Source organism: Silurus aristotelis (genome assembly GCF_946808225.1).
Source record: "Silurus aristotelis genome assembly, chromosome: 10".
Classification (NCBI taxonomy): domain Eukaryota; kingdom Metazoa; phylum Chordata; class Actinopteri; order Siluriformes; family Siluridae; genus Silurus; species Silurus aristotelis.
In genome coordinates this window covers 24,303,961-24,330,158 of record NC_139583.1, presented here as the reverse complement: position 1 = coordinate 24,330,158, position 26,198 = coordinate 24,303,961, and the positions used below count along the sequence as shown (strand labels likewise).

The 26,198-nt window shown below is 38.2% G+C and overlaps 1 protein-coding gene across 2 annotated transcripts in view; it reads right to left on the bottom strand.

The window, feature by feature from the left end:
• The window catches only part of map3k10 (mitogen-activated protein kinase kinase kinase 10), a 42,955-nt gene that overhangs the window by 9,230 nt on the left and 7,527 nt on the right, over positions 1-26,198 (bottom strand). For both annotated transcript variants that reach the window (XR_014535471.1, XM_083552888.1), the window contains exons 2-8: positions 3,684-3,864; positions 3,116-3,264; positions 2,600-2,775; positions 1,568-1,814; positions 1,345-1,467; positions 1,000-1,138; positions 770-879 (exon numbers count right to left, since the gene is read on the bottom strand). Coding sequence is in view for 1 of the 2 variants with exons in the window: in XM_083552888.1 (XP_083409014.1) it covers positions 770-879; positions 1,000-1,138; positions 1,345-1,467; positions 1,568-1,814; positions 2,600-2,775; positions 3,116-3,264; positions 3,684-3,864 (1,125 nt within the window). In the remaining variant the exon portion in view is untranslated. The remainder of the gene's footprint in view (positions 1-769; positions 880-999; positions 1,139-1,344; positions 1,468-1,567; positions 1,815-2,599; positions 2,776-3,115; positions 3,265-3,683; positions 3,865-26,198) is intronic.

The window sequence follows — 26,198 nt, the reverse complement described above, 5'->3', positions numbered from 1 at the left end:
ATCAAGACCACCTGAACATCTCTTACAAGTGGATTTGTAAGAGCCTGATGTAAAATGGTGGTGTGATGAAGCCCGATATACAGCAGAGTTACTGGTTTTACCTCAAAGTTGATTTCATCTCCAAAAACAGTGCCCCCCAAAGTGTTTTATTCCTCTTCTGTTGTGCAACTGTTGCAAAAACAAGGTACACTATACAGTATAGATAAAGGTTTGTGGACACCTGGCCATAAGATTTGTACGTGTTTATTGAACATCCTATTCAATAGTTTGTCCCCCTTTGCTGTTATAATAACTTCCACTCTTCTTATAAGAATGTTCCACTAGATTTTGGACTGCAATGGAGATTTGTGTTCATTCAGCCACTAGAGTGTTAGTAAAGTCAGGTACTGATGTAGGTTGAAGACGCCTGGGGTGCATCCAGTGTTCCCAAAGGTGTTCATTAGGTTTGAGGTGAGATGTCTATAGCTGGTCATGCAAGATCTTCTACTCCAACCCATGTAGAACATATATCTTCATGGAGATCACTTTGTGCACAGAGGAATTATCATGATGGAACAGGTTTGGGGTTAAGCCAAGTTAAAAAAAAAATTGTTAATTTTGTGTATGACAGCAAAGACTCAAATGCTAAATAAAGCTCCTTCATGATAACTTCTCCATATCAACTATTACCATCCATTTTCAAGTTTATTCCTGCAGAGCACCCACCACAAAAAAAAGTTGTTACTATTGAAACAAAAACGCATGTGCATTAAATGGCGCTCTAACTCACCCATCTCATTAAGACTAGAGAAGCCACCAGGTATTGGGACATGTTTAGGGGATTTTCCCAGATTAGGAGCACTGGAAGACCACACTTTCCCCTCTCCAAGTGACTTTAACCTGCAACCAAAATGGCATTTATATATTAGTCTATGTGAATCATTTATTACATTTATAAATGTGTTCTCTCAAAATGAGTCCATAATTCATCTGCCATTTAGTATGTATTAGGCTGTGCACCTCTCTTCTCCTCCAACACGCTCGCGCTGGTGAGTGGAGCTGGGACCCCAGGTACGGCCCTTCTTTTTCGTCACTGCCAGGTCTTCTTTCTTACACACTGCTGTACGCCCCCAAGTGTTCCTCCCATCATTTGGGGTTACTATGGTAAAATATTAAGTATTAAAATGTATATCAAATATTTTAATATTAAATTGTAGCTTGAACAGAAGCAGTAGACTTCTAACTGAACTAAAATAGAAGTACACCAGAAGAACTAACATCCGAAACCATCAACTCCAAAATCTAGTATTAGGTAATGATGTAATCGATTTAAAAAAAAGTGTGTCTGCTATAAACCAAACTCACATCGAATGGCTCTGAGACGAGGTATAACACCTGGACTAGCTGGTGGAGTGGTGCTCTCACTGCCTTGACTTTTCCTCTTATCCACACTGGGAGAGGCCTGCACGGTGATCTTATGTTCAAAATCTACACATGAGAAAAGATTTTTTTAATATTATATATTTCAAATATAAAACATAAATTGACTCTTTATTGAACATTTTATTGTATTTTCGATCCAACCCACCAGAGGGCAGGCTGATGCAGGTGCTATCTCGGCCCAGTTTAAGGAGCCGGCTCTTCTTGAAATGGCCCTTGCGCTTTTTGACGTGTGGTTTCTCCTGGTACATCTGATGGATAATGATGTTCAGCTCTCTCTCCACGATGTCAATCTCCCTCTCAGCTAACTCTTGCTCGCGTCTCTTCAATAGCTCCTCTTGCGTCCTCTGTTCCTCTGCAGCCCGAGCCAGCTCCTCCTCCCAGGAACGCAGCTCCTGTTGTGTATTTCAAAGCGCATATAAGACTGTGTTTAAGAATAATCACCATGCAGCAGGATTAGAATTAGAATAGTCATATAGTTTTATGGTGGACACATTTATAAAAAATAATGGTACATTAGGGAGATGAGGGAAATAATGCAGTGTGTAAACTGAAAAGTGAAAATGAGATTAGCAATTAAGCAAGCTGATTTATTCAATTGTTTTATGTTCTACTATTAACTCCAGAGTCATTAAATAGTCACTTATTGGATACTTGGATAAATCTAGAATCCAAATCTACACTATACACAAATTAGACATAATATATCTTTTTATACAGTTACAAAGAATAGTTATTGGCACCTTTAATGTTGTATAATACATTTTCTCTTCTACAGGGTATAGTCTTTAGCTTTTGCTGCTAAAACAGTCATGACCCTGTCGCCGGTTCACCACTGTTCCTTCTTTGAACCATTTTTGATAGATACTGACCACGGCAGACCGGGAACAGCCCACAAGAGCTGCAGTTTTGGAGATGCCCTGATCCAGTCGTCTAGACATCACAATTTGGTCCTATTCAAACTCAATCAAGTCTTTACGTTTGCCCATTTTTTCTGCTTCTAACACATCAAATTTAAGGACAAAATGTTCACTTGCTGCCTGATAAATCCCACCCCCTAACAGGTGCCATAATGAAGAGATAATCAGTGTTATTCACTTCACCAGTCATAAAATTATAATGTCATAACGTCATGCCTGATCTGTGTATATTTACTTTATAGAGTGCCAACATGTTTTACCTTCTCTTTGGCCCTCAGCTCATCAAACATCTGCTGGATCTCCAGCCTCCAGTCTTCCTGTAGTGAATGGAAAGACTCCAGTGGCATTTGGAACATGGAAGATTGCTCAATGGCCAGCAACCTCCTCAGTATATTAGTAAAAGGGGGGCGACTGTGAGGATTTGGGCTCCAGCATTCTGGAAGAAAGAAAAGAAACAGAATAGCGTGAATTAAAGGGGGTAAAAATACAATGTTGAAATTCATTGTATCAAGTCAATAGTACAGGAACGTGGTAGCACTACCAGCGTAAAGGTAATTGGATTATCGGATTATATTCTAGCAAAGCACTTTAGATTAACCAATAAAAGAATAGGAAAGGAAAGACTGGTGTAACTCCATTCCATTATAATGCAGTTCTTATGAGGGTAAGCTTCATGAAGCTGTCTGTGTGTGTGTGTGTGTGTGTGTGTGTGTGTGTGTGTGTGTGTGTGTGTGTGTGTGTGTGTGTGTGTGTGTGTGTGTGTGTGTCAGTCATACCTCCTAACAGTTGAGCAAAGGCCTCAGGGCAGGTGGAAGGAACAGGGAGGGTCAGTTTGTTCATGGCAACTCCATAGGCCACAGCCAAGGCGTCAATCTCCCGATACGGCACCTCACCGGTCAGCAACTCCCACAGCAGTACACCAAAACTGATGTGACAGAAAGTTATACTCAAACATGGGTGTCTATTCACAGTGCACATTTTAGCAATATCCTCAGTGCAACTGCTAATTATTTATTAAATGTGTTTGTGTCTGGCAGTTTTCCTTCGCTGGTTCGCGATGTATTACTTAACAGCCCTAACACCCCTTTAATCTCATTAAGTGGTTGCTAATCAGCTAAAGGGTTGTGGAAAACACCTAAAAGTGGAGTGTAGGACTTCTTCAGTGCTACAGGCCATTGGTACAGAGCTGCTTCAGTACTACTGGCAACTACCTCAGGTTAAATTAGATACACTAGAACTGAGATGCGTTATAGTGTTAAACTGTTTCACAGTGATAACTGTTGATTTCTTAGTATAACATAACTTAACTAAAAGCTCAACTTCTTCTTCCGACTCTCGTCTTACCTCCACACATCGCTACTTTTAGAGAAGAGCGACAGTTTTATGACCTCTGGAGCCATCCAGGCGTAGGTGCCTGCCGCACTCATCTTAGTGGTGCGATGCCACTCCCGTGCCAGTCCAAAGTCTGTGATCTTTAGTGTCTTTTCATTCAGGTCCTCCCTATCCACTGGCTCCAGAATCAGAACTGAAAGAGGGACAGGAAAAAACATGCAATGAGAGAACTATAATGAAAAAGAGAAAACTTTATATTAAAGAAAAACACTTTATTTTTGCCCCAGCATTTGTCTTGTTGGCCAAACACACTGAATCTTTAATTTGCTCATCGAATATTCTTCTTGAGTAATGTGTGTGTAAAATATCCCTGAAGTGCAACAAGGTCTCCCATCCAGCCACATGGTGAAACATTTGCATGTTTAACCACGTACACACTGACTGCCTCCATATGGATCCAGGTAAAATAGTTTTTACAACACAACAATAGATTTAACACAATGCCAGTGAAGTACAGCATGTACTCTATGCTCTTCGTGTTTGTGGAAAATAATCAGGTTATATCATACAGTGACATGGTTTGTATTATGGGATAGACCTAATGGCATATTTTTTTGTTAAATTTATAAAAGCATGCTTTTAAAGTGAGAAATGATTATTAGCATAACATTCACAAACTTTCATTATCTGAACAGAAGTATTGAGACACCTGACTTTTTCTCTCATATAGTGTTCTTCCCTAAATTGTTAGCACCAAGTTGGAGGCACACAACTAAATAGGATGTTTAAATGTGGTTGTATTACCGTATTTTCTGGACTATAACCCGCTACTTTTTCCAACTCTTTAAACCCCGCGTCTTAAACAATGAAGCGGCTAATATATGGATTTTTCTGGGTTTTTCCCGGTTTCACAAGCTTCAAGCCAAAAAGCTTTGAGCCCTAATAAAATTAGACCAATGAAATTGCCGAACGGGTTCAGGTGAACCAATGAAACTCTTTATATTAAATCAGATGCGCTCCCACTGAATCGGTCCGCACCACATCATAAATATGGATGAGGTTCCTCTGACGTTTGACCTGCCGCTCACTCGGACTGTCAACAGGAAATGCGAATCATTCGTCACGCTGAAAACAACCGGGCATGAAAAAACGCACTTCACCTGTGTTCTGAGCTGCACGGCATCGGGAGAAAAGCTTCACCGATGGTGATGTTTAAACGCACGACGATGCCAAAAGATAAACTCTCGAGAGAAATTGTTGTAAAAGGAAGGAGGAAGACAGTGAACAATGACTTTCTTGGTAGGCTACTGTTTAGATACAAGCCGTGTAACAGACACTGTCTTTTATTAAAGCCTGTGTAAAGTTTATTAGTTTCAATGTAGGCACCTGCGGCTTATAGACGGGTGCGGCGTATTTATGTTCAAAATAAAAATCTTTGTCAAATTCAGTGGGTGCGGCTTATATTTGGGTGCGCTTAATAGTCCGGAAATTAGGGTACATTTTCCATTAAATCCATTAAGATATAGAACTCTACCTGTCCTGTCTACCTGCCTACATCAGTACTTGACTTTACTTTACACCCTGTGGGTGAATGAGCAAAAATCCCCACAAGCCCACTCCAAAATGTACTGGAACAACTGCCCAGAAGAGTGGAGGTTAGTAAGCACACTGAGATAAAGTATAATCCAAACCCACACATTGGCATCATAACACCTGACACGCATATACATATATATATACACATATACAAATAACACGCATATACCTATATTCGTATAAACACTTTAATAATCTTCCTTATACACACTCAAAATACAGTCATTCACCTTATCTACAATTGCCCCTAATTGACTCCTCTTAAACTTGGTATCCACATTTTGATAACACAGAAATTAATACCTTTATCTTTGCAGATGTGATCAGACATTTAATAAGAGTACAATGTCTCAATAACAATAACCGCTGAACTACACACCCTCTTCACATGACAATTGCTGGATCCCAATACACAAGGCATTCTCAGTGACTGTGTTGCTGGCTTAAACGTGTAGGTATAAACTGATAGGAAAAGATTTATGCATTTAAAAAGTATACCTATGTATTTCTGTAAAGCTTCATTGCTTAAAGAGCTATACAAACAAAACTGAATTGAATTAAATCGAATTATATGCTGTAATGTTTCCTATTGAAACTATCATGATGCAGTTCTATAATACCAGCAACCTGATTAGCATGATTGTAACTGACCTAAACACAGAAAGCTGTTTTATTGCTTGTTAACATCACATGAGTGCATCGTGTCATGAATTGCGCAAACACAAAGGTACTGATGACCGTAAAACAATGAAGAGCAGCATGCAAGAGAAACATGATGCACATGAAAAATCTTCTGTGTGCACCAAGTCAATTGTTTATCAGGGCAATCGCAAATCAATCAACGATCGCCACTCGGTGTGCAATTTACCATTTATTTTACCGATCACTACATGCTTTCAGATTAACCACTTTCAAACTCTGTAAAAGTATTTTAAAACCATAACACAATAAAACATAGAACTCAGCAGAACATTGCATGATAAACACAGCTAAATAAAATGTCTCATGATGCTCCAGTTCAATGAAGTGAAGTTGGTTAGTCATTTCATTTTGGTTTTAATATGGTAATCAACAAGTACTGTAAGGTGCTTGTCAGAAATTAAAAATACATGTCCTTATACTTCCACTCAGTCCAAAGAAATGGTATTTAAAGGTCAGTTTCAATATAAATGCATAGGTGGTGAGTGGCTATTAGACGGTTTTCATAAAAATAGTAGAGAGATATTGACAATGGTGTGTAGTAGCAAATTTATTGATCCTTGTGTGTGTATTAAAAAAAAGTGTATGCATCATATTGTTTTTGAGAGTGAGATAATCTCTTACCCAAATCGACAAAACATTTTCGAGTTTTAGGGCTAGGTTAAAGCCTTCCTCATAGGAAAATGCTGAGGAGGTTCTTGGTGTGGACAAAGGTACGATGTCTGACCATACAAATATTTGACTGTCAATTATTGGTGCTTGGTGTGTCGTGTGCTCCATTTAATTCAGCTTATGCCGACTATTTTGTTATTTTATCATTACTGGGATAGGGCTCTGGTAGATTTAGATTTTGAATGTAGATTTTGCGGTTTGTATGCTGAGTACATTGAGCAAGAGAAAGAGTAAGAACATTCCTGATGGATTTGAAGTCAAAACTCTGTCTGATTCTTTGTGTCTTCACTTCCTCGTGTTTTTTCGTGTGTGTGCGTGCAGCGTGTAAAAAAGATTTTTGTAGCATCAATACTCGTCTGAGCTGCTCAGAGAAGTGTAGGGAGTGGCTGTGTGCCTTGCCCATATCGTCCCTGCATATGCAAAAGACACAGAGAAACATAGCAATGGCCTTATTTGACTGACTCGATTTCAGTGCAGCAGATAGAGGAAACATTTTCTGTGCAATTAGTATATATTAATTATTCTCACTCATAGATTCTACATAACCTGGCCTTACCTAACCTGGTGTTAATTATCACTGGTAGATAAAATAAGGCTCATAGAAGTCGCAATGAGGTTTAATGGCATTGCAAAAGTAAAAAAAAAAAAAGATTGCAAATGTAAATTTATGTTTTTATTGCAGAAATTGCATACAAGAATATCTGTGAAAACTAAACCCCTTTATGCATTTCATTGCCATATTACATCAAAATACAAATACAAATATATAAATAAAAAAATCACAAATAAAGAGATGTACACGTTCTGAATCACGTGTATAATCCATCCAATGGATAGTGTGGCGCCACCGGTGGGGTGATGTCATGAACAGGAAGCTATAAAAAGTGCACGAAGTGAAGCCGATGCTAGCTTCTGTAAGTAGAAGGAAGTGCTGCAGGGATGCCGGCAGTGTGGCATGGAGATGCATCGTCTTGTTCCCTCAGGGCTGGAGACGTTCCCTTTCAGGAACTCGAGCTGCGTCAACAACGCTTTGGGAACGAGGAGGAGGAGTGCGAGTAGCGATGCTCTGTTTCTGTACCGCCCGCTAATGAGAGGTGCTGGGTTGTGCTTGGGGCTGCGGCCGCCAAGCAGCCCCATGAAAGCAACAATGGAGGAACCGCTGAAACGCCACAGACTGTTTCTTGGCCTCCTGAAATCGGTCTACTACCGTGTTAACGGAATCGCCGAACAGGCCAGTTGGCATTAAAGGGGCTTTCAGCAGTACGGCCCTGTCCCTATCAGAAAGATCCGAAAGGGTGAGCCATAAATACCTCTCAGTGGAGGCAAGGGCGGCTTTAGACTGTGCAACGGCCACAGCGGTCTCTTTTGTGACCCTGAGAGCTAAATCCGCCATATGTCTAGCTTTTTACAGCAGGTCAGCCTGATATGCCTGAAGCACCGCCATGGTGTGCTTGACCCACTGAGGCGTAAGCCTTACCCACCAGCGCCGACTTATTACGCATGTGCTTGATGGGCAATGTCGGGGTCTTAAGAAACAATGCAACACCTGGGGAAAAATAGCTAGCCAACGTCTCTCCAAACCTAGGCATCGACCCATAACCACGTTCTTTCAATCACATTACATTGGAGTACAACGCTGCCTTGAGACTAAAGAGGCGGGCGGAATACAGCTTCGCCCAGGACCTCGGTGTGCATGTCCAGAAAGAACGGTAGGCCCCGACATGGAGGTTGTGATGTGGGTTGCAGGAAGCATTCGTCAAGCTTGCTAGACGACAGTCACAACCTCCATGAGCTCTTCCACTTCCGACTTGCAAAAGCTATATGCTCTTGTCGCATGGGGAAGAAACCGCCGCAAGTCGTGCTTCCAAAGCATGCGAGTGAGTGCTGGACCTGGCAGGAGAGGCAGGAAAAAAGGACAAGCCCGTCTTGAAGCCCTCTACGAGGTCCAATTGCGAGCCCCAGGAAATCCGACTCAGCCAGAGCGGAGCCAGAACCGCAAGGATCAGGGGCACCCTCCTTGAAGAATGCCCACCGGGAGCAAAGCGTCCGCATGGACATGCCAGCACAATGTGTCAGCTCCCTCGAGAACCGACTTAGCCGCTCCGCTCCCAGGCAAGCCATACAAAGGAGCCACAGACGGAAGGTGTGTTTTGACTATTTGTTCGCCTTTGACAGACAATTGACATAGAAAACACACAGAGCGCTTCCTTAAACAAACAGAAGCTAGCCTCGGCTTTACTCCATGTGCTTTTTTTTGCTTCCTGGTTGTGATGTCACCGCACTGGTGACACCACGCTTTCCATTGGACAGATTTCACACATGATTCAAAGCGTAGACAACTGGGAAAAGCGTTCCCAAAGCGTTGTTGACGCAGCTTGAGTTCCTGAAAGGGAACCATGTTGTCCAGGATACAGTATAAGCGATACTGCAGCACCCACGACAACAAACAAGACATGATACAGTAAATTGGCAGTGAGACACGGAAACTTAAAATAGTGAAGGCAAGGCAGAACAAGACAAAGTTTAAAGCTGAGGCTGATGGGTAGTGTAGTTCTACACTAATTACTAATACTTTGTTACTGGTATCAGTACATTACTTCACTATTTATTTTTCGGACAATTTTTTACTTTCACTCATTACTTTTTTTTCACAAATATCTATATTTTCTACTTCTTACATTTTCAAACCAAACTTTAAAAAAAAAAAATTGTGGTAAATATTTTTCTTCTCACTGAATGCTTTTCCAGACTATCGTCCTATTTCTTGTCATTCCATGACTTTTTTAATCTACCACTGGTGTATCATTTCCTGGTCCTCACACCACAGACGTGGGCTAGTTTACAAAGCTAACAACAAGCGGGGTAGAAAGCAACAAAAAAGTCTGGGGTTATTGTGGATGAAAAAGAGGGAGTCAGCGATGTAAACATAACTGAGAACAGAGACATTCCCAATCACCTGATCTTCATCATCATCATCATCGTTGCTCTGCTTGTGTTCAATATGGTGGTTGTGTTCAGCCTGGATACATTAATTGGAGAACAAAATTAAAAATTATTTTGTGTGTCTGTGTATATATATATATATATATATATATATATATATATATATATATATATATATATATATGATTACCATTTACCCATTTACCAGCCTGACACTAAAACAGGTAGTAGTAGTAGTAGTAGTTACTTTTTACTTAAGTACATGTCAGAGCCCAAACGTCACTTTAACTTGAGTGAAAACGTGTAGTCAGTACTTCAACATTTACCAGTTTTTTAAAACATAAGTATCTGTACTTCTACTTAAGTGAAGGATATGTGTACTTTTGCCATCTCAGTCTAAACCCACTATGACACATTGATGTTATTGTTATTAGGCTATTGCCTCTATAATGTTAACAAGTCACATAAATATTATAGGTGTACATTTCTTGTAAAATAAATTATTCAAATAAATAATACATATATAAATCAAAAATATTTAAAATAAATCAATCAAAAGCTTGAAATAAAAAATGTCAACATCAAGCTTGTTGAAAATGTAATACAAGTAGTTATAATACTATAGTACTAGTGTATTGATTTCATATTTAGAAGTATAGTTATTAATTATAATATAAAATAATAAATAAAAATGTACAATTCAATTATAAATACCAGTTATTCTATTTAAATACCATTCAGCTGACAGAAAATGCTAAATACTGTATTTGAATAGTGAAAAGTAATTCCTGAAATAAATCTGAGCTTCAATCATAAGAGCTCATGTATTCAGGGTTGTTTTATTAAAAGAAGAAACTCAATGATTAGTTTTTGAAGCCAGTTTGTCAACATAGGACATATAATGAATGTTAAAGAATCCTTTTTACTCTAATTGTCCAGGAATCACTTAATGGTGGACCAGACCATAAACCATAAACCATACAATAGCTAGTTGCATATGTTATCTATAGCTATTGTTAAAAAAACAGCTCACATAAATACACAATTGCTTTTAAGTTAATGGTGTAGACAAAATATGCAGGACATAGTATGAATAATTGACATCTTTTGGGTACATTTACATGTGATGTAAATTGGGTGGGAACATTACCTTGTAAAGCTAATGCTGCTGGTCCTCTGAGCTAAGTTACTGAACAAACACTGACTAGCAAAGTGAAGCATAGTGTGAAGCGAAATTATATAGCGCAGTAGTAGTTTATTGTAAGAAAATATAATGTGTGTTCAGTTTTGCACGAGTGGTGTGTATGTAAATATATGTATAGTATATATATAATTACAATACAAACTGGCTGATGTGCCACTTTTCACTAGATTACCTGTGTGCTAAGCTAACTTTGTGTGTGTTTGTTTATATGTACATGTGTGTGTGTGTGTGTGTGTGTGTGTGTGTGTGTGTGTGTGTGTGTGTGTGTGTGTGTGTGTGTGTGTGTGCGTGAGGGCCTTGCCTATGTGCACTCTAACCTCTAACACAATGAAAAAAACAGAAGAATAAGAAAATGACTACTGACATTCATAATAAGCCATTGTTATGGCCTCCACTCTCCTTTTCTATTTCAGTGCTTCTGTGCCTGTGAGGGACAGCTGTCCCCGCAAGGCTCTGTGTGTGTGTGTGTGTGTGTGTGTGTGTGTGTGTGTGTGTCTGTGTGTGTGTGTGTGTGTGTGTGTGTGTGTGTGTGTGTGTGTGTGTTTGTGTTTGTGTGAGAGAGACAGAGAGCGAGAGAGAGAGAAAGAGAGAACAAGGAAACATGGTTATATGTATGTGAGTTAGAGAAAGCAGGAAAAGAGAGTGAGGGAAAAAAAACAGTATCATTGAGAAGAAAATGAGAAGGAAAGTGTGCACAGAAAGTGAGGGTGTGTCACTAATGAGTGTGTTTGATCTAACACACCTTTGTTTTGCCTCTTGTCTTCTGTATATGCATACATATGTGTGTGTGTGTGTGTGTGTGTGTGTGTGTGTGTGTGTGTGTGTGTGTGTGTGTGTGTGTGTGTGTGTGTGTGAATGTGTTTACGAGTGAGATTGTGTGTTCGGAAGGATATTTGAGCTCATAGTCACACAGGTTTGTCCAGTCTGCCATCACAACTCACATCAAACAGCTTGAATCCCATGCCCACTTGGCCACCGTGTACAGTATGTGCCACCTGAAGCCACGATCCTTTAATATATTCACTTTTAAGTACACTTGGTTATCAGGTGTACACTACTGTTTAAGCAAAAGAGCTATAACCTGTGTTATCTGAGGTGCTGTCACTGATCTATTGGCCAGTTAGAGGTAAAAGAAATCCTAATAATTCATTAGGTTATCCTGTCAGCTGTTTGCGATCAGAGCTTTGTAATCTCCAAGCTGATTTATATCTTTATCTAGTTTTAAACTGTGCAATTTTAACTGAACTCTGTGACAAATTGTACAATTATAATTTTCCATTTTTGCCATCTAGTTCAGCTTAAACTTTGTTGAAATCCATTAAATTATACTTTGCCCATTGCCAATGCCATATATTTACCTGTCTCTAAGTTTTGCATTATCTAACGGGTTCTTGCTTTTAATGGCTTTTATAATAGCCTCAAATTTTTGCACCGCTCAACTAATACACTATATGGAGAAAATTTGTGGACCATAAGATTGGTATTTGCTTTCTTGAACATCCCATTTTACATTTAGTCCCGATTTGTGCTCATTTAGCCACAAGTAATTTCAGGAACTGATGTAGGATGAGGAGGCCTGAGGTGCAGTCAGAGTTCCAATTCATCCCAAAGGTGTTCAATAGGGTGAGGTCAGAGCTCTATAGCAGGCCATTTAAGACCTTCCACTCCATCCTATGCTAACCATATCTTCCTGGAGCTGGCTTTGTGCACAGGGACATTGTCAAGCTGGAACATGTTTGAGTCTCCTAGTTCAAATGTAAAAGTTAAATTTTCTTTGTGGTAAAAGTTTGGGGAAGAACCACATATGGCTGGAAAAGTCACATGTCCCAATACTTGTGTCTATATAGTGTACATTTATTGCCAATTAGCATAAAAGTAGTCGGTCAGTAAAACCTCAATAAAGAAAATGACCATTTATTTTCACAGAAAGACACAATTGTGATTTTGTGAACAAAGTCTTGACCTTTCCTGTTCTATATACAGCGATTTATTTAATAAAACATACCATAAATTTTAGTACAAGAGTTTGTTTAGCACTACAGTGTCACTTTACCCTCAAATCATTTGCCTAGCTCTTATTTTTTTATTAAAATTCTATTAAAACCTACAGTTATATAGAGGTATAATCAAAATCAGTGATCTCATAGTAAGAGCTTTTTAAACAGTTTTTTCAGTGTAGGGTACATTAGATTTGCATAATGATTATAATATTTGAAAGACATTTCAATTACTAGCAGTGGTTCATTGTGTTTATATTTCATTTTCTACATCATTTGCACATGCAGTAAGTGTAACTGCTTTGTCATGTTGTTTAAAAAATGCTCCAGGACACAATGAGAGCAGTTGCTGCAGCTGAATCAGTTCCCTGGCTCCTGCAGAGATCCTACTAATGCACACAACCCCTATACTGCTGAGTGGTGCATCTTTAATCTAGGGCTTTTACTAACAAAGACAAAAAAAAAAAAAAAGAGTTCTGGGCATCCATCTCTGTGTGACATAAAAGCAAAGTTTCACCAAAAAGAAGTCATGTTAGAAAAGTGCAGACAACAAGCATGGCTCTGAGCCAGTAAGCTTGACACAGCAAGCTGGGTGGGACTTATTTTGGTCCAATGACTGTGTGAGTTCTCCTCCCTGTCCTCAGCAGTCTCTGGGAGGCTATACCTCTCCTTCATCACCATGCCCTGCAGACAATCCTTCTCATCCCCCTCCCCTCCTGTTCGCTCCTCATTTTCCCTCTATCTTACTTTCCCTCCCTCTATTCCAGTTTGCTGAGGAATCCTCTCTCATACTGCAGCAAAAGAGGAGAAAAACAAGAACACGAGAGAGGAAGGAAGAGAGAGAGAGAGAGAGAGAGAGAGAGAGAGAGAGAGAGAGAGAGAGAGAGAGAGAGAGAGAGAGAGAGAGAGAGAAAGGGATGCAAAGAAAGGGAGGAAATAGGGCATGCATTACTACTGAATTTGCCTGCATGCGTGTGTTTTTTGCTTTCATGCATTGCATTTTGCTTGGTACATTTTAGCATGCATGTTATAAAAAAGCAGAAAGAAAAAGAGCATATGTATCTTGCTGATGATCTCAGTTTTTCTCCTTTGACCTTGTTTATCTACATTTAGGTCACATTGGATAACCATTATAAATATAATATAATAAATATCAGTAATATAACAAATATATATATATATATATATTTTATTTTTTTACTTTTTTCACTGAGGTCAAGTTATACATTGTCATTATACATTGGTTGTTTTTTATCAACCTAAGGATATGGGTATTTTCAGGCATAAGGTAAAATATATGCCCAAATGTTTATGGACAGATGACCATCACACCAAAATGCTGTTCTTCAAACTGCTTCCACAAAATTGAAAGCATTTGGAAGAACATTGAGTATACTGCACAGAGCCCAGATTTCAACCCCTGATTTCAACAACTTTGATATTTATGTATTTTCTTCTGCATGTTGATGAATGACAAAAGGTTTCTGGCTTCTGTGTCACCTCATATTTATATGGGGATATCAAGAGTGCCAATAATTTTGGACATGAATGTAAAAGTCTTCTGTATATATTGTATGCAAGATATATTTTAAAAATGGTTCCTTTAACTGGGAATAGATAAAGACATGGTGAACAAGACATGGTATGTGCAATGTAATTCCAAGGGCAATTTGTCAACTCTGACCATAAGGGTTTATGCACATATATTCTTCAGCCAAAAGCATTTTTAAATAAATCTCCAGGCTTTAAATACAAATCGTTATATTTTAAACAGTTACTGACATTATTCTTAAAACAACTACCCCTAGATTTTTCATACATGTAATACAACAAACAAATACAAACAGAGGCCAGGTTATCTTTTCTGCCTTTACTTTAAATATTTCCTGTCCTCACAATTAACTTCCTGTTATCACACTGACAGCTCTACAGCTAATTAACCAGGTCTGCCTGTTTTATAACACAGGGCATAGACTTTCAGGGAAGACTGCTGCAGATCAGTGTAATTATGTCTTTACTCCAGTACATTTATTTTCCTTTTGTTTGTTTTGTGTGTCATTTGTGTGGTAAAACAAATGAAATGTAATGTTCCTAAACACTATATGGACAAAATAATTGGAACCTGACTTTTCTAGCTATATGTGGTTCTTTCCCCAAACTATTACCATGTTGGAGGGAACCACTGGTTTTCTTGGGGTGTGATAGCATTAATATATATAAATATATAGTAAGTCCCGACCTACAGACGCCCTATTTACAAAATTTTGCAGATACAAACAACGCAAAAAACGCAAGAAAAAAATAAAACGAAGAAAATCTAAATATATTCAGGAAAACTTTTAAAATCTGCGCACACTATTCAGATTTGACAACGCTGCAAACAGAGGGAGAAGAAGAAGAACACCTAGCAGGCATGCATCGTGGGACCAAGACATGTAAGTTACACTCTTCTCGACTTAATAATCGACTTACGAACACTTTTCCGGTCCTTATCTATTTCATAAGTCGGGGGCTACCTGTATATATATCTCATCTATATATCTCTTGAGGTCTCAAAACTCTGGACTTCTAGTAGTTCCTAGAATAGCAAACTCCACTAAAGGTGATAGAGCATTCCCAACTTTAGCTCTTAAACTCTGGAATAGTCTTCCTGACAGTGTTCGGGGCTCAGACACACTCTCCTAGTTTAAGTGCAGATTAAAAACGTATCTTTTTAGCAAAGCCTACACATAACACACATCACATCATAACCTTGTGCTCCAGAACATCTGATCACATACACATTATTAACTTGTGCTGTTAATATCATGAACAGCAGCTACGCTAATTCCTCTCCACTGCTTCTCTTTCTCTACCCATCCTGGGGCATCCTGAGGTTGCTCCAGCCCCAGTCATGTCCCATCTTATAAAGATTGTGGATCTTTAAAGCAGTGGATGCCGACCCCGCAAACATCCCGAACCATTTAGAGACGTACCAGTGCCAATTGGAGTTTTGACATTGGACCTCTTTGAGTGTTTAAAGGCTCTGGCATGGAGAAGCTGGTGTTGGATCTATGATGATCACAAATGTTGAGATATTTTATGAGATTATGATCTTACACTCCAGTGCTTATGTGAGTTCTCACTATCCAGTGTTCTGTATTGTTTAAAGATTTATAATCACACTCTTGATGTCACCCAAATGAGGATGGGTTCCCCTTTTGAGTCTGGTTCCTCTCAAGGTTTCTTCCTCACAACATCTAAGGGAGTGTTTCTTTGCCACAGTCGCCATGGATGCTCATCAGGGGTAAACACACATCATTCACCCTAACTGTTAAATCTGTAAAGCTGCTTTGGGACAATGTCTGTTTTGAAAAGCGGTATAGAAATAAACTTGACTTGACTTGATATATATACTTTATACTGTATACTGCATATACACAAATTAGACAGAAAGGAATGGTTCTTTGGTATACCAGTTTGAACTAGCACCTTGGAAACAATGACCCTACCCACTCCCACAGTTATTATTTTTTGGACCTGCCTGTATTATTTTCTAAAAAAAAACTTGGCTGGATCCATTTCCCAAAATATAAACAAACTAGTCTTTAAATTCAACATGACCCTGTGACAAAACATTCACTGAAGATGATCGAATGCACAAATAAAATAAATGCGTCACTCGGAAAAGTATAAGCAGCGTATACATTCCATTGTTAGCTATATATCTGAAACAGTATAAAAAAAAATGCTGAAATAAATCTCTTTTAAACGTATTAAAAAAAAACCACATACATCTTTATTCGTTTGTCTTTTGTTGTTGGAAAAACTTCCCTTTCTACCCTCTCCAGCTCTTTGTGGTCTGATGAGTTGCCTTCAGCTAAAACATTTACATATATGCAAGTGACTGTATAAACTGAAACAGGGAATCTGCTATAGAAGCCGGGCTGGGTCATGCTTGGAAAAGTGAATTCGCTGAACTTCACCTAAGTTTTGTACCTGGTTTAGTATTTTTCAAGCACTTGGTTCAGTCTGGTGAAATGTGTCACAGCCTGTGAGTTTATAAACCTCTGCTATAGATAATAATAATTAAGGTACTTATTTTTATGTTTGTTGGCATGAGCTATAATAAATGTTCTACAAATATTTAATATTTATATATCATGCTTATTGTACTGGATATGGCTAGAACTTGGTGTATACAGTTCCTTGGAGCTAGACCTCTGATTGACACTTAAGCTTTATCTACTGCCCAACTTCATCTCTACTTCACAAAGGTTCTTGTACAATTCGGTTAAACATTTAATCTTGCATGGTCATTACTGCCGTCACATTTTGTACAATATTTACTGTGTTATCACACGTAAATCGTAGGCTGCATTAGACTACATATCAGGTGCACACTCTGCTGAAGTTAGCATGCTCCAAACACACATTGTTGAAGCTATTTGGAATGCAAACCACCAAGCAGGAACTGAAGGGAAATTTGCCTGGGCAGAGGACAGAGACGAGTGCACTCCGTGCCTCTGTGTCAGTGATCCCTACTCCAAGCTTGCGTTTCTTAGACTTGTATGCGTTTTAAAACACAAACTACATACTTACTACAGATATACCCAAAAATGTTTTAAGAGCAATTGATCTACATCAATTCAGAATGAAATTAGGTTAAATAGTGTAAAAATACATTAAAATTAATGACTATTTATACATGCTAACAGCATACTGACTGATCGACTGCTCATGAGATAAGTAGGAGATTGTGAAACGTTTATTTCAGGCCAATTTCTGTTTCCTGTGCCTGTAAAGCTAAAAGGCTGGTGTGTCTGAGTCAGACAGGAAACAGTCCAAAATCTGCTCTACAAGGAGAATGTCACCTGAAGCAAAGGTAAATATATAACAATAGAGAGTTACCCAGAGTCAGTATGTGCCCCAATCCTGTAAACCCATGACCTGACACAGCTCAAAAGATAGCTGTTTTGTTGCCCAGACATGTTAGTGTTTATCAAATATGAGTAAAAAGATACAAAAGAAATTCATGGAAATTCATGTCAAGTGAAATGGGTTCCTATACACTTTACACTATTTGCCTTGTATACATTTGGACATAATGTGGTTTCTTAAGGACACTGATGCAATACATAACAGTACACATGGACACTGTAAACACTCTACAGTGCGAGACAATTGCAAGGCAATAATCCGAACAATGAAACACATAGAACATGGACTGTAAAACTAGTGAGTAGTGTAGCAGCAAATAGTGAGTAGCAGAGTCAATTGCATTTTCTTCATTCTTCATTCAGATTTTGTTTCTGCATCACTCATCTATATAATTCCTTAAACTGCATCAACAAAAATTTGCTTTTAATTGAAAAAGCCCACAGCGATTATAATTCTCTAATCTATAGAGGACACTTTTATGTACCAAAATATATTTTTTAAATATTATAATATAAAAAGATTAATTTATTTATATAAAATACTGCATTGGGCATCTGTTAAATGTCATAAATGTAAATGTTATAGACAGCGTAAATCATACTGTGTCCTAGTGTGAATGACTTCACTACAGACCTAAATATGTTCATACCTCTGGTACTTAGCTTGAGAACAAACCCAAACATTAAATCTTAATACACTAAACACATCTTGATGTTCAATTACAACATAGTTAAAGTGTGAAAAGGCAAAACTGCCTCTGTACAGTTTATGCTTTTAACAATGTAAACACACAAGACTGGCTGCAGCTAAGGATGAAGTAGGCAAGCATACAAACAATGTCAAACACAGCGACACAGGAAATGAGAGAGAACTATCAGAAGTATATAAACATTTCTCTCAGATATAGTGGCAAATCACTCTAAATGACTAAAACTGCACTATTATCACACTTAGCACCATTTGCTATCTGAACATTCATATGTGGAAATGTCAGTACTGCTTTACAACAGTTTAGCAATATCACCTGTGCATTCATAGCTAATAAAAGACAAAAAGAATGTTTATCTTTTTACTGATAATTTCCTCAGAAGCACAGTGACCAGAACTCGATTTTCCCCAATTGCACTCTGTTTTTTTATGTAGCATCATCTTTCAATATTGTATTTATGTATACTAAATTAAATAACTAGAAGTAGTTGTAAAAGTTGTGAGATGACAATAGGCTTTTGACAACCCCAAAGCTTTGCACACACACACACACACACACACACACAACACACACACACACACACACACACACACACACACACACACACACACACAGTATGTGTTTAAGGGTTGAGATTGTTTTATAAGGACAATGAATGCTTCATATAAATTCAAGCCTTCATGTCACTGGGCCAGTGTTAGCATGGCTGAGTGTGTGCATGTGTGAGTGTGCTGGTAGTGGTAGCACATTTACAGAAAACTGTAGTGCCAGGGCACACGATGTAGCAGTGTCCTGATTCCAGCTGGCTAGGAACAATACGCCTCTCACTACCCGCGTGCCATTCTTCTCAGGATCACTCACCCGGGATCGACAGTGCTGTGCCATGCTGACTCGCTGGTGTGTATGTGTGTGTGAGTGTGTGTGTGTGTGTGAGAGTGTGTGTGTGTGTGTGTGTGTGTGTGTGTGTGTGTGTGTGTGTGTGTGTGTGTGTGTAAAGCTGTGGTGACTTTTTTGTGTTTGTATCACTGTCTTTGTCCATGTGTGTGTATGCATTTTTGTGTTAAGGAGTTAATGACTGGCCTTTGTGTTTGTCCTGTGATTGTCACTATAATTAGTTGAGCACCACAGAATGTACGTGTATATTAAAGATGATGTATGAGTTTTTGGTGACATGAAGTAGGTTAAGGACAGTGTGTGTGTGTGTGTGTGTGTGTGTGTGTGTGTGTGTGTGTGTGTGTGTGTGTGTGTGTGTGTGTGTGTGCTGTGAGGGTGTGGATAAGGTCTCTGTTTACAATGTGTTACCAATGTTTCTCTCTCAGTCATCATGTGAGCTTGAGCTCAAACCTTGGACTCCAGCAAGCCTGCTTTGGTTACTCTTTAATAAACACTTAGACTTTATGCTGTGGTAAAATCCAATCGGCTCTGTTGCACACCTTTGTTAAATTCTACCTTGTATTACGGATGAAATAGGAAGCAAGTGGTGTCGTTTTTCACGGTCATCTTGGTGTCAAACATGGTTCACTAGCTGCTGCTTCTGGCCAAATGACTTATTGCTTTATTGATCTGTGTGGTGGTCACTGTAATAACTGGTAGACACAAGCGTTAGATACTGTGTGTGTGTGTGTGTGTGTGTGTGTTTTTATATATATATATATATATATATATATATATATATATATATATATATATATATATATATACAGTGAGGAAAATAAGTATTTGAACACCCTGCTATTTTGCAAGTTCTCCCACTTAGAAATCATGGAGGGGTCTGAAATTGTCATCGTAGGTGCATGTCCACTGTGAGAGACATAATCTAAAAAAAAAATCCAGAAATCACAATATATGATTTTTAAACTATTTATTTGTATGATACAGCTGCAAATAAGTATTTGAACACCTGTCTATCAGCTAGAATTCTGACCCTCAAAAATGTCCACCTCCACTACATTTATTATCCTAAATTAGATGCACCTGTTTAAGGTCGTTAGCTGCATAAAGACACCTGTCCACCCCATACAATGAGTAAGAATCCAACTACCAACATGGCCAAGACCAAAGAGCTGTCCAAAGACACTAGAGACAAAATTGTACACCTCCACAAGACTGGAAAGGGCTACGGGGTAATTGCCAAGCAGATTGGTGAAAAAAGGTCCACTGAGCAATCATTAGAAAATGGAAGAAGCTAAACATGACTGTTTATCTCCCTCGGACTAGGGCTCCATGCAAGATCTCACCTCGTGGGGTCTCAATGATCCTAAGGAAGGTGAGAAATCAGCCCAGAACTACACGGGAGGAGCTGGTCAATGACCTGAAAAGAGCTGGGACCACCGTTTCCAAGGTTACTGTTGGTAATACACTAAGACGTCATGGTTTGAAATCATGCATGGCACGGAAGGTTCCCCTGCTTAAACCAGCACATGTCCAGGCACGTCTTAAGTTTGCCAATGACCATTTGGATGATCCAGAGGAGTCATGGGAGAAAGTCATGTGGTCAGACGAGACCAAAATAGAACTTTTGGGTCATAATTCCACTAAACGTGTTCGGAGGAAGAAGAATGATGAGTACCATCCCAAGAACACCATCCCTACTATGAAGCATGGGGGTGGTAGCATCATGCTTTGGGGGTGTTTTTCTGCACATGGGACAGGGCGACTGCACTGTATTAAGGAGAGGATGACCGGGGCCATGTATTGCGAGATTTTGGGGAACAACCTCCTTCCCTCAGTTAGAGCATTGAAGATGGGTCGAGGCTGGGTCTTCCAACATGACAATGACCCGAAGCACACAGCCAGGATAACCAAGGAGTGGCTCTGTAAGAAGCATATCAAGGTTCTGGCGTGGCCTAGCCAGTCTCCAGACCTAAACCCAATAGAGAATCCTTGGAGGGAGCTCAAACTCCGTGTTTCTCAGCGACAGGCCAGAAACCTGAATGATCTAGAAAAGATCTGTGTTGAGGAGTGGGCCAAAATCCCTCCTGCAGTGTGTGCAAACCCGGTAAAAAACTACAGGAAACGTTTGACCTCTGTAATTGCAAACAAAGGCTACTGTACCAAATATTAACATTGACTTTCTCAGGTGTTCAAATACTTATTTGCAGCTGTATAATACAAATAAATAGTTTAAAAATCATATATTGTGATTTCTGGATTATTTTTTTTTTTGATTATGTCTCTCACAGTGGACATGCACCTACTATGACAATTTCAGACCCCTCCATGATTTCTAAGTGGGAGAACTTGCAAAATAGCAGGGTGTTCAAATACTTATTTTCCTCACTGTATATATATATATATATATATACTCTTTATATATATATATATGTATATATATATATATATATATATATATATATATATATATATATATATATATATATATATATATATATATATATATATTTGTGTGTGTGTGTGTGTGTGTGTGTGTGTGAGTATAAAACATTTAAAATACATTTTAGAGTTTTCATGCTCTATGTACAGTTTGGTTTTACTAATAAACACATATATATATATATATATATATATATATATATATATATATATATATATATATATATATATATATATATATATATATATATATATATATATATACCAGTTAAAGATTATCCTTTTTTTTTATCAGGACCAAAAATGCTAATATGCTTTAGTGGTTTTTTATGGTTTTAGTATCTCAAACCAATCTGGTTGCCATTTTCCACTGACCTCAACTTATCAACATGGCATTTCCACCCACAGAACTGTTTTCTTTTCCACACCATTCAGTGCAAACTCTAGAGACTGTTCTGTGTAAAAATCCCTGGAGAGCTGTCGTTTCTAAAATACTCAAACCAACAACTGGTACCAAAAACTCTGTCACATTTAAAGTCACAGGGATGCAATTTCTTCTTCATTCTGATGTTTGGTGTGAACATCAGATCTGAAGCATTTCAGCTCAATATGCAATATTTTTTTGCACAACTACTAAGTTGTTGAGTAGCTAGCACATAAATAACCTATGGAAACATTATTGCCATGTGACCTATGAATGAATAAACACACCCAGAAGACCTACAATAAGTTCTTACGAATAATTAAAGGTCTAATATTGTTTTCAAATGGCAAATATATGGTGATAACCATCATGAAGACAATCCTATTTCGGGAATCTTATCATGATAGGTTAAGATTTCTGAGCGTTATTATCATGTGAATCTTTAAGATGTTGTCATGTACATGCACAAGCTCAAACATACGTGTGTGGGAGTATTTCAGTCTGGCTGTGTTCATTTAAGATAAAAGAGTCATTCTCGTCCTTTATTTCCGCCCAGTCCTATATTTGTATTTACACACAAATAATAAAGAGTAAATAGATCTTGTGTCCTGTGTTACTGTGGAAAGCAGCAGTAGCACCTGCTGACCCACATGTCCTCATTCCCACAGGGTCGGCGAAACCAAAAACCTCGAAACAACTTTGGTTTATCAGAGCGTCAGTGCACGCATCAGTGAGAGCTGATGGTGAGTCACTGATTTTAGCTACATTGCAAACAATCATCTGGCCTTTTTACAACCAGCTCTGTCTAAAAAGAAACCTCATCACTGGCTTTGAATAATCTCACACCGAGAAACGATTGCATTTAGTTACTTATTAATAGTGCACTTAGACGACAAGCAATTGAGACGAATTCTCAGCACTGTGTAAGCAATAAAAAGCAGGTTGTAAGCATTAAGGTAAAAGTGTCATTGCCAAGGACACACTTCATCAACGTGAGTGGCATTATAATGGTTATAAGTGTGCAAAAGAGTCTGGCAACCTATAAAATTATCCACACAATTTTATTTCTTTTTGACGTAAGACTCTGTCTATATTATAAAAGGTATGAGCAAAGTAGAAATATAACTAAATACGAATATTTTATTTGGAATAAGCATGACAAATGTTGTCTAAAACAGATCTGAATAGGAGGAACACTAGGATAGCTTGCTAGATAGGTTTTCAGGGTGTGTGATGGAGACTAAAGTTGTGCATGGGAACTAGAATCGCAGGTTTATACTTTCAAATGAGCACAAGCAGGTATGAAGCAACTGGGACAATGTTTCCAAATTTTGGCCACACCTACATTAATTCCCACAATACAACATATACCCCATACCCGACACCAAAACAAACAGCACATAACCCACACTAGCATACAACACACAACCCACAATAGCATACAACACATTACCCACACTATCATACAACATGTAACCCACACTAGCATACAACACACAACCTACAATAGCATACAACACATTACCCACACTAGCATACAACATGTAACCCACACTAGAATACAACACACAACCCACAATAGCATACAACACATTACCCACACTATTATACAACATGTAACCCACACTAGAATACAACACATAACCCACACTAGCATACAACACGTAACCCACACTAGAATACAACACATCATCCACACTAACATACAACACGTAACCCACACTAGAATACAATACATCACCCACACTAACATACAACAAGTAACCCACACTAGCACACAACACATTACCCACACTATCACACAAAACATAACCCACACTAGAATACAACACATAACCCACACTAGCATACAACAGATAACCCACACTAGCATACAACAGATAACCCACACTAGCATACAACAGATAACCCACACTAGCATACAACAGATAACCCACGCTAGCGTTCAACATATAACACACACTAGAATGCAACACGTAACCCACACTAGCATACAACAGATAACCCACTCTAGCGTTCAACATATAACACACACTAGAATGCAACACGTAACCCACACTAGCATACAGCACTTAAGCCAAACTAGAATACAATATGTAACCCGCACTAACATACAACGGATAAACCACACTAGCATACAACATGTAACCATACAACACGTAACCCACACTGGAATACAACACGTAACCCCCACTAGAATACAACACATAATCCACACTAAAATACAACACATAACCCACACTAGAATGCAACACGTAACCCACACTAGCATTTAATACATAATCCACACTAGCATACGGCACGTAACACACAAAACGCTTACTAGCATACAAGAAAGTGTGCCTATGCATTTTCTATGAGCATGGACAATTTTTCACACAATAATGTGGTAAAGTAACAAAAAAAACTTTCTATGAAATTATATATGAGCTTGTTTGACTTGTGTGACAATAAAACAGCACAGAAGCATTTAAAATGTGGCTACCGAGTGTAATGTATTTACTAAAAAGGGATAGGAACATAATAAAGCCTAGCTGTAAGTGCACCACTAGTGTAATCTGACCAAAGTCAGTCCATAAGCCAATTATACAGCATCAGAATACTCTTTACATTTCAAATAGGATGATATTAAAATATTATATATATATATATATATATATATATATATATATATATATATATATATATATATATATACAGTACAAAGATAAATATTAGCACACTAAAGAGTGTTAGCTACTAAATCTTCAAAAACACATACTAACAGAAATCTGCACATCCTATAGACTTGCATTCATTTTTTAGCAACCTTTTTGTATACATTTCTTTAAATTATTTTCAATCCTATTAACCTATTACTATAAAGTGTATTACTTGTTTAGAATATTAAAATAAAAATTAATCCTGCCCACAGCTGTGACATTGTTCCTTACAGTATAATGACAGACTCGCCCTATTTTTTCAGAATTTCATAATTCGTTGTGTAAAAAAGAGTAAGCAGAGTAATGCAGAGATAATTGAAAGATCATAGTAAAAGAGCATAACTAAGTACTGATTATATAATCTGACTGATACATGTAAAGGAAACTACAAAAATCCTAAGTGGCCATGCATAATAGTTTTTTCTTTCTTGCTTTCTCATTTTCCCATAACAAAACCTGTTTTCTCTTTATCGCCACTTCGTTTTCTTGTGATCACGACAAAACAAACATTGTTTGTTTGTGATCAGTACTTAATTTTTCTGTGCATTTAGCATAACACATGATCACAAGAAAAAAATATTATAATGCAAGGCCTTTTAAGACTCCCGTAGGATACAGTAACTGCACTTGTCTCACAACATCTCAAACAAGGTTTCTTTAATGAAATACACGGCACCCCTGGTCATTTTCTTCATACATATCTGCATTCTTTGGTAAATATGTTTGCCTAATGTCAATAGACAGCTATTTATTTTGCAGCACAGAGCTGCATATTCATATTAAGGTCACATATATATGCTATATTATGTAAGTATGTTCTTCTAAGTATTTAGCATCAGTGCAATACTTTAAATGGACATGTTAAGTGGATGGTTCTTAGCTCTTAGCCATGTCATTTTTCTATCATTTAATTTAATTTTATCAACATAAATATTCATTATTTGTATATTTGAATACAGTGTCACTTTGTGTATAGACACACCCCATGGTCACTTCTAGCCCAGTGACCGCATTGCCTTTGTAAATCACTGACCCTGAAGCACAGTTTACACACATCCCTTGATCTGTTTGGTCTCCTATTGGTACTAGGTCCACTCCATGTAGCTCACATTCTCTTCATCTATCGGTCAATCTCTCCTCCCCTTCCCCCAGCTGGTGGAGCGACTGCTGTCATTATGAGCCCAGTTCTGTCTTAGACGTGCGATAAAGCTGGCATTGTTGCTCTGCTGCTATTGCCAGCCTCAGGATGTATACTTCACTCGTTCGCTTGCTCTCTTGTCTGCTCTGTCCCTCTCATATTGCTATGTACCTGCTAAATCTGTACCTGA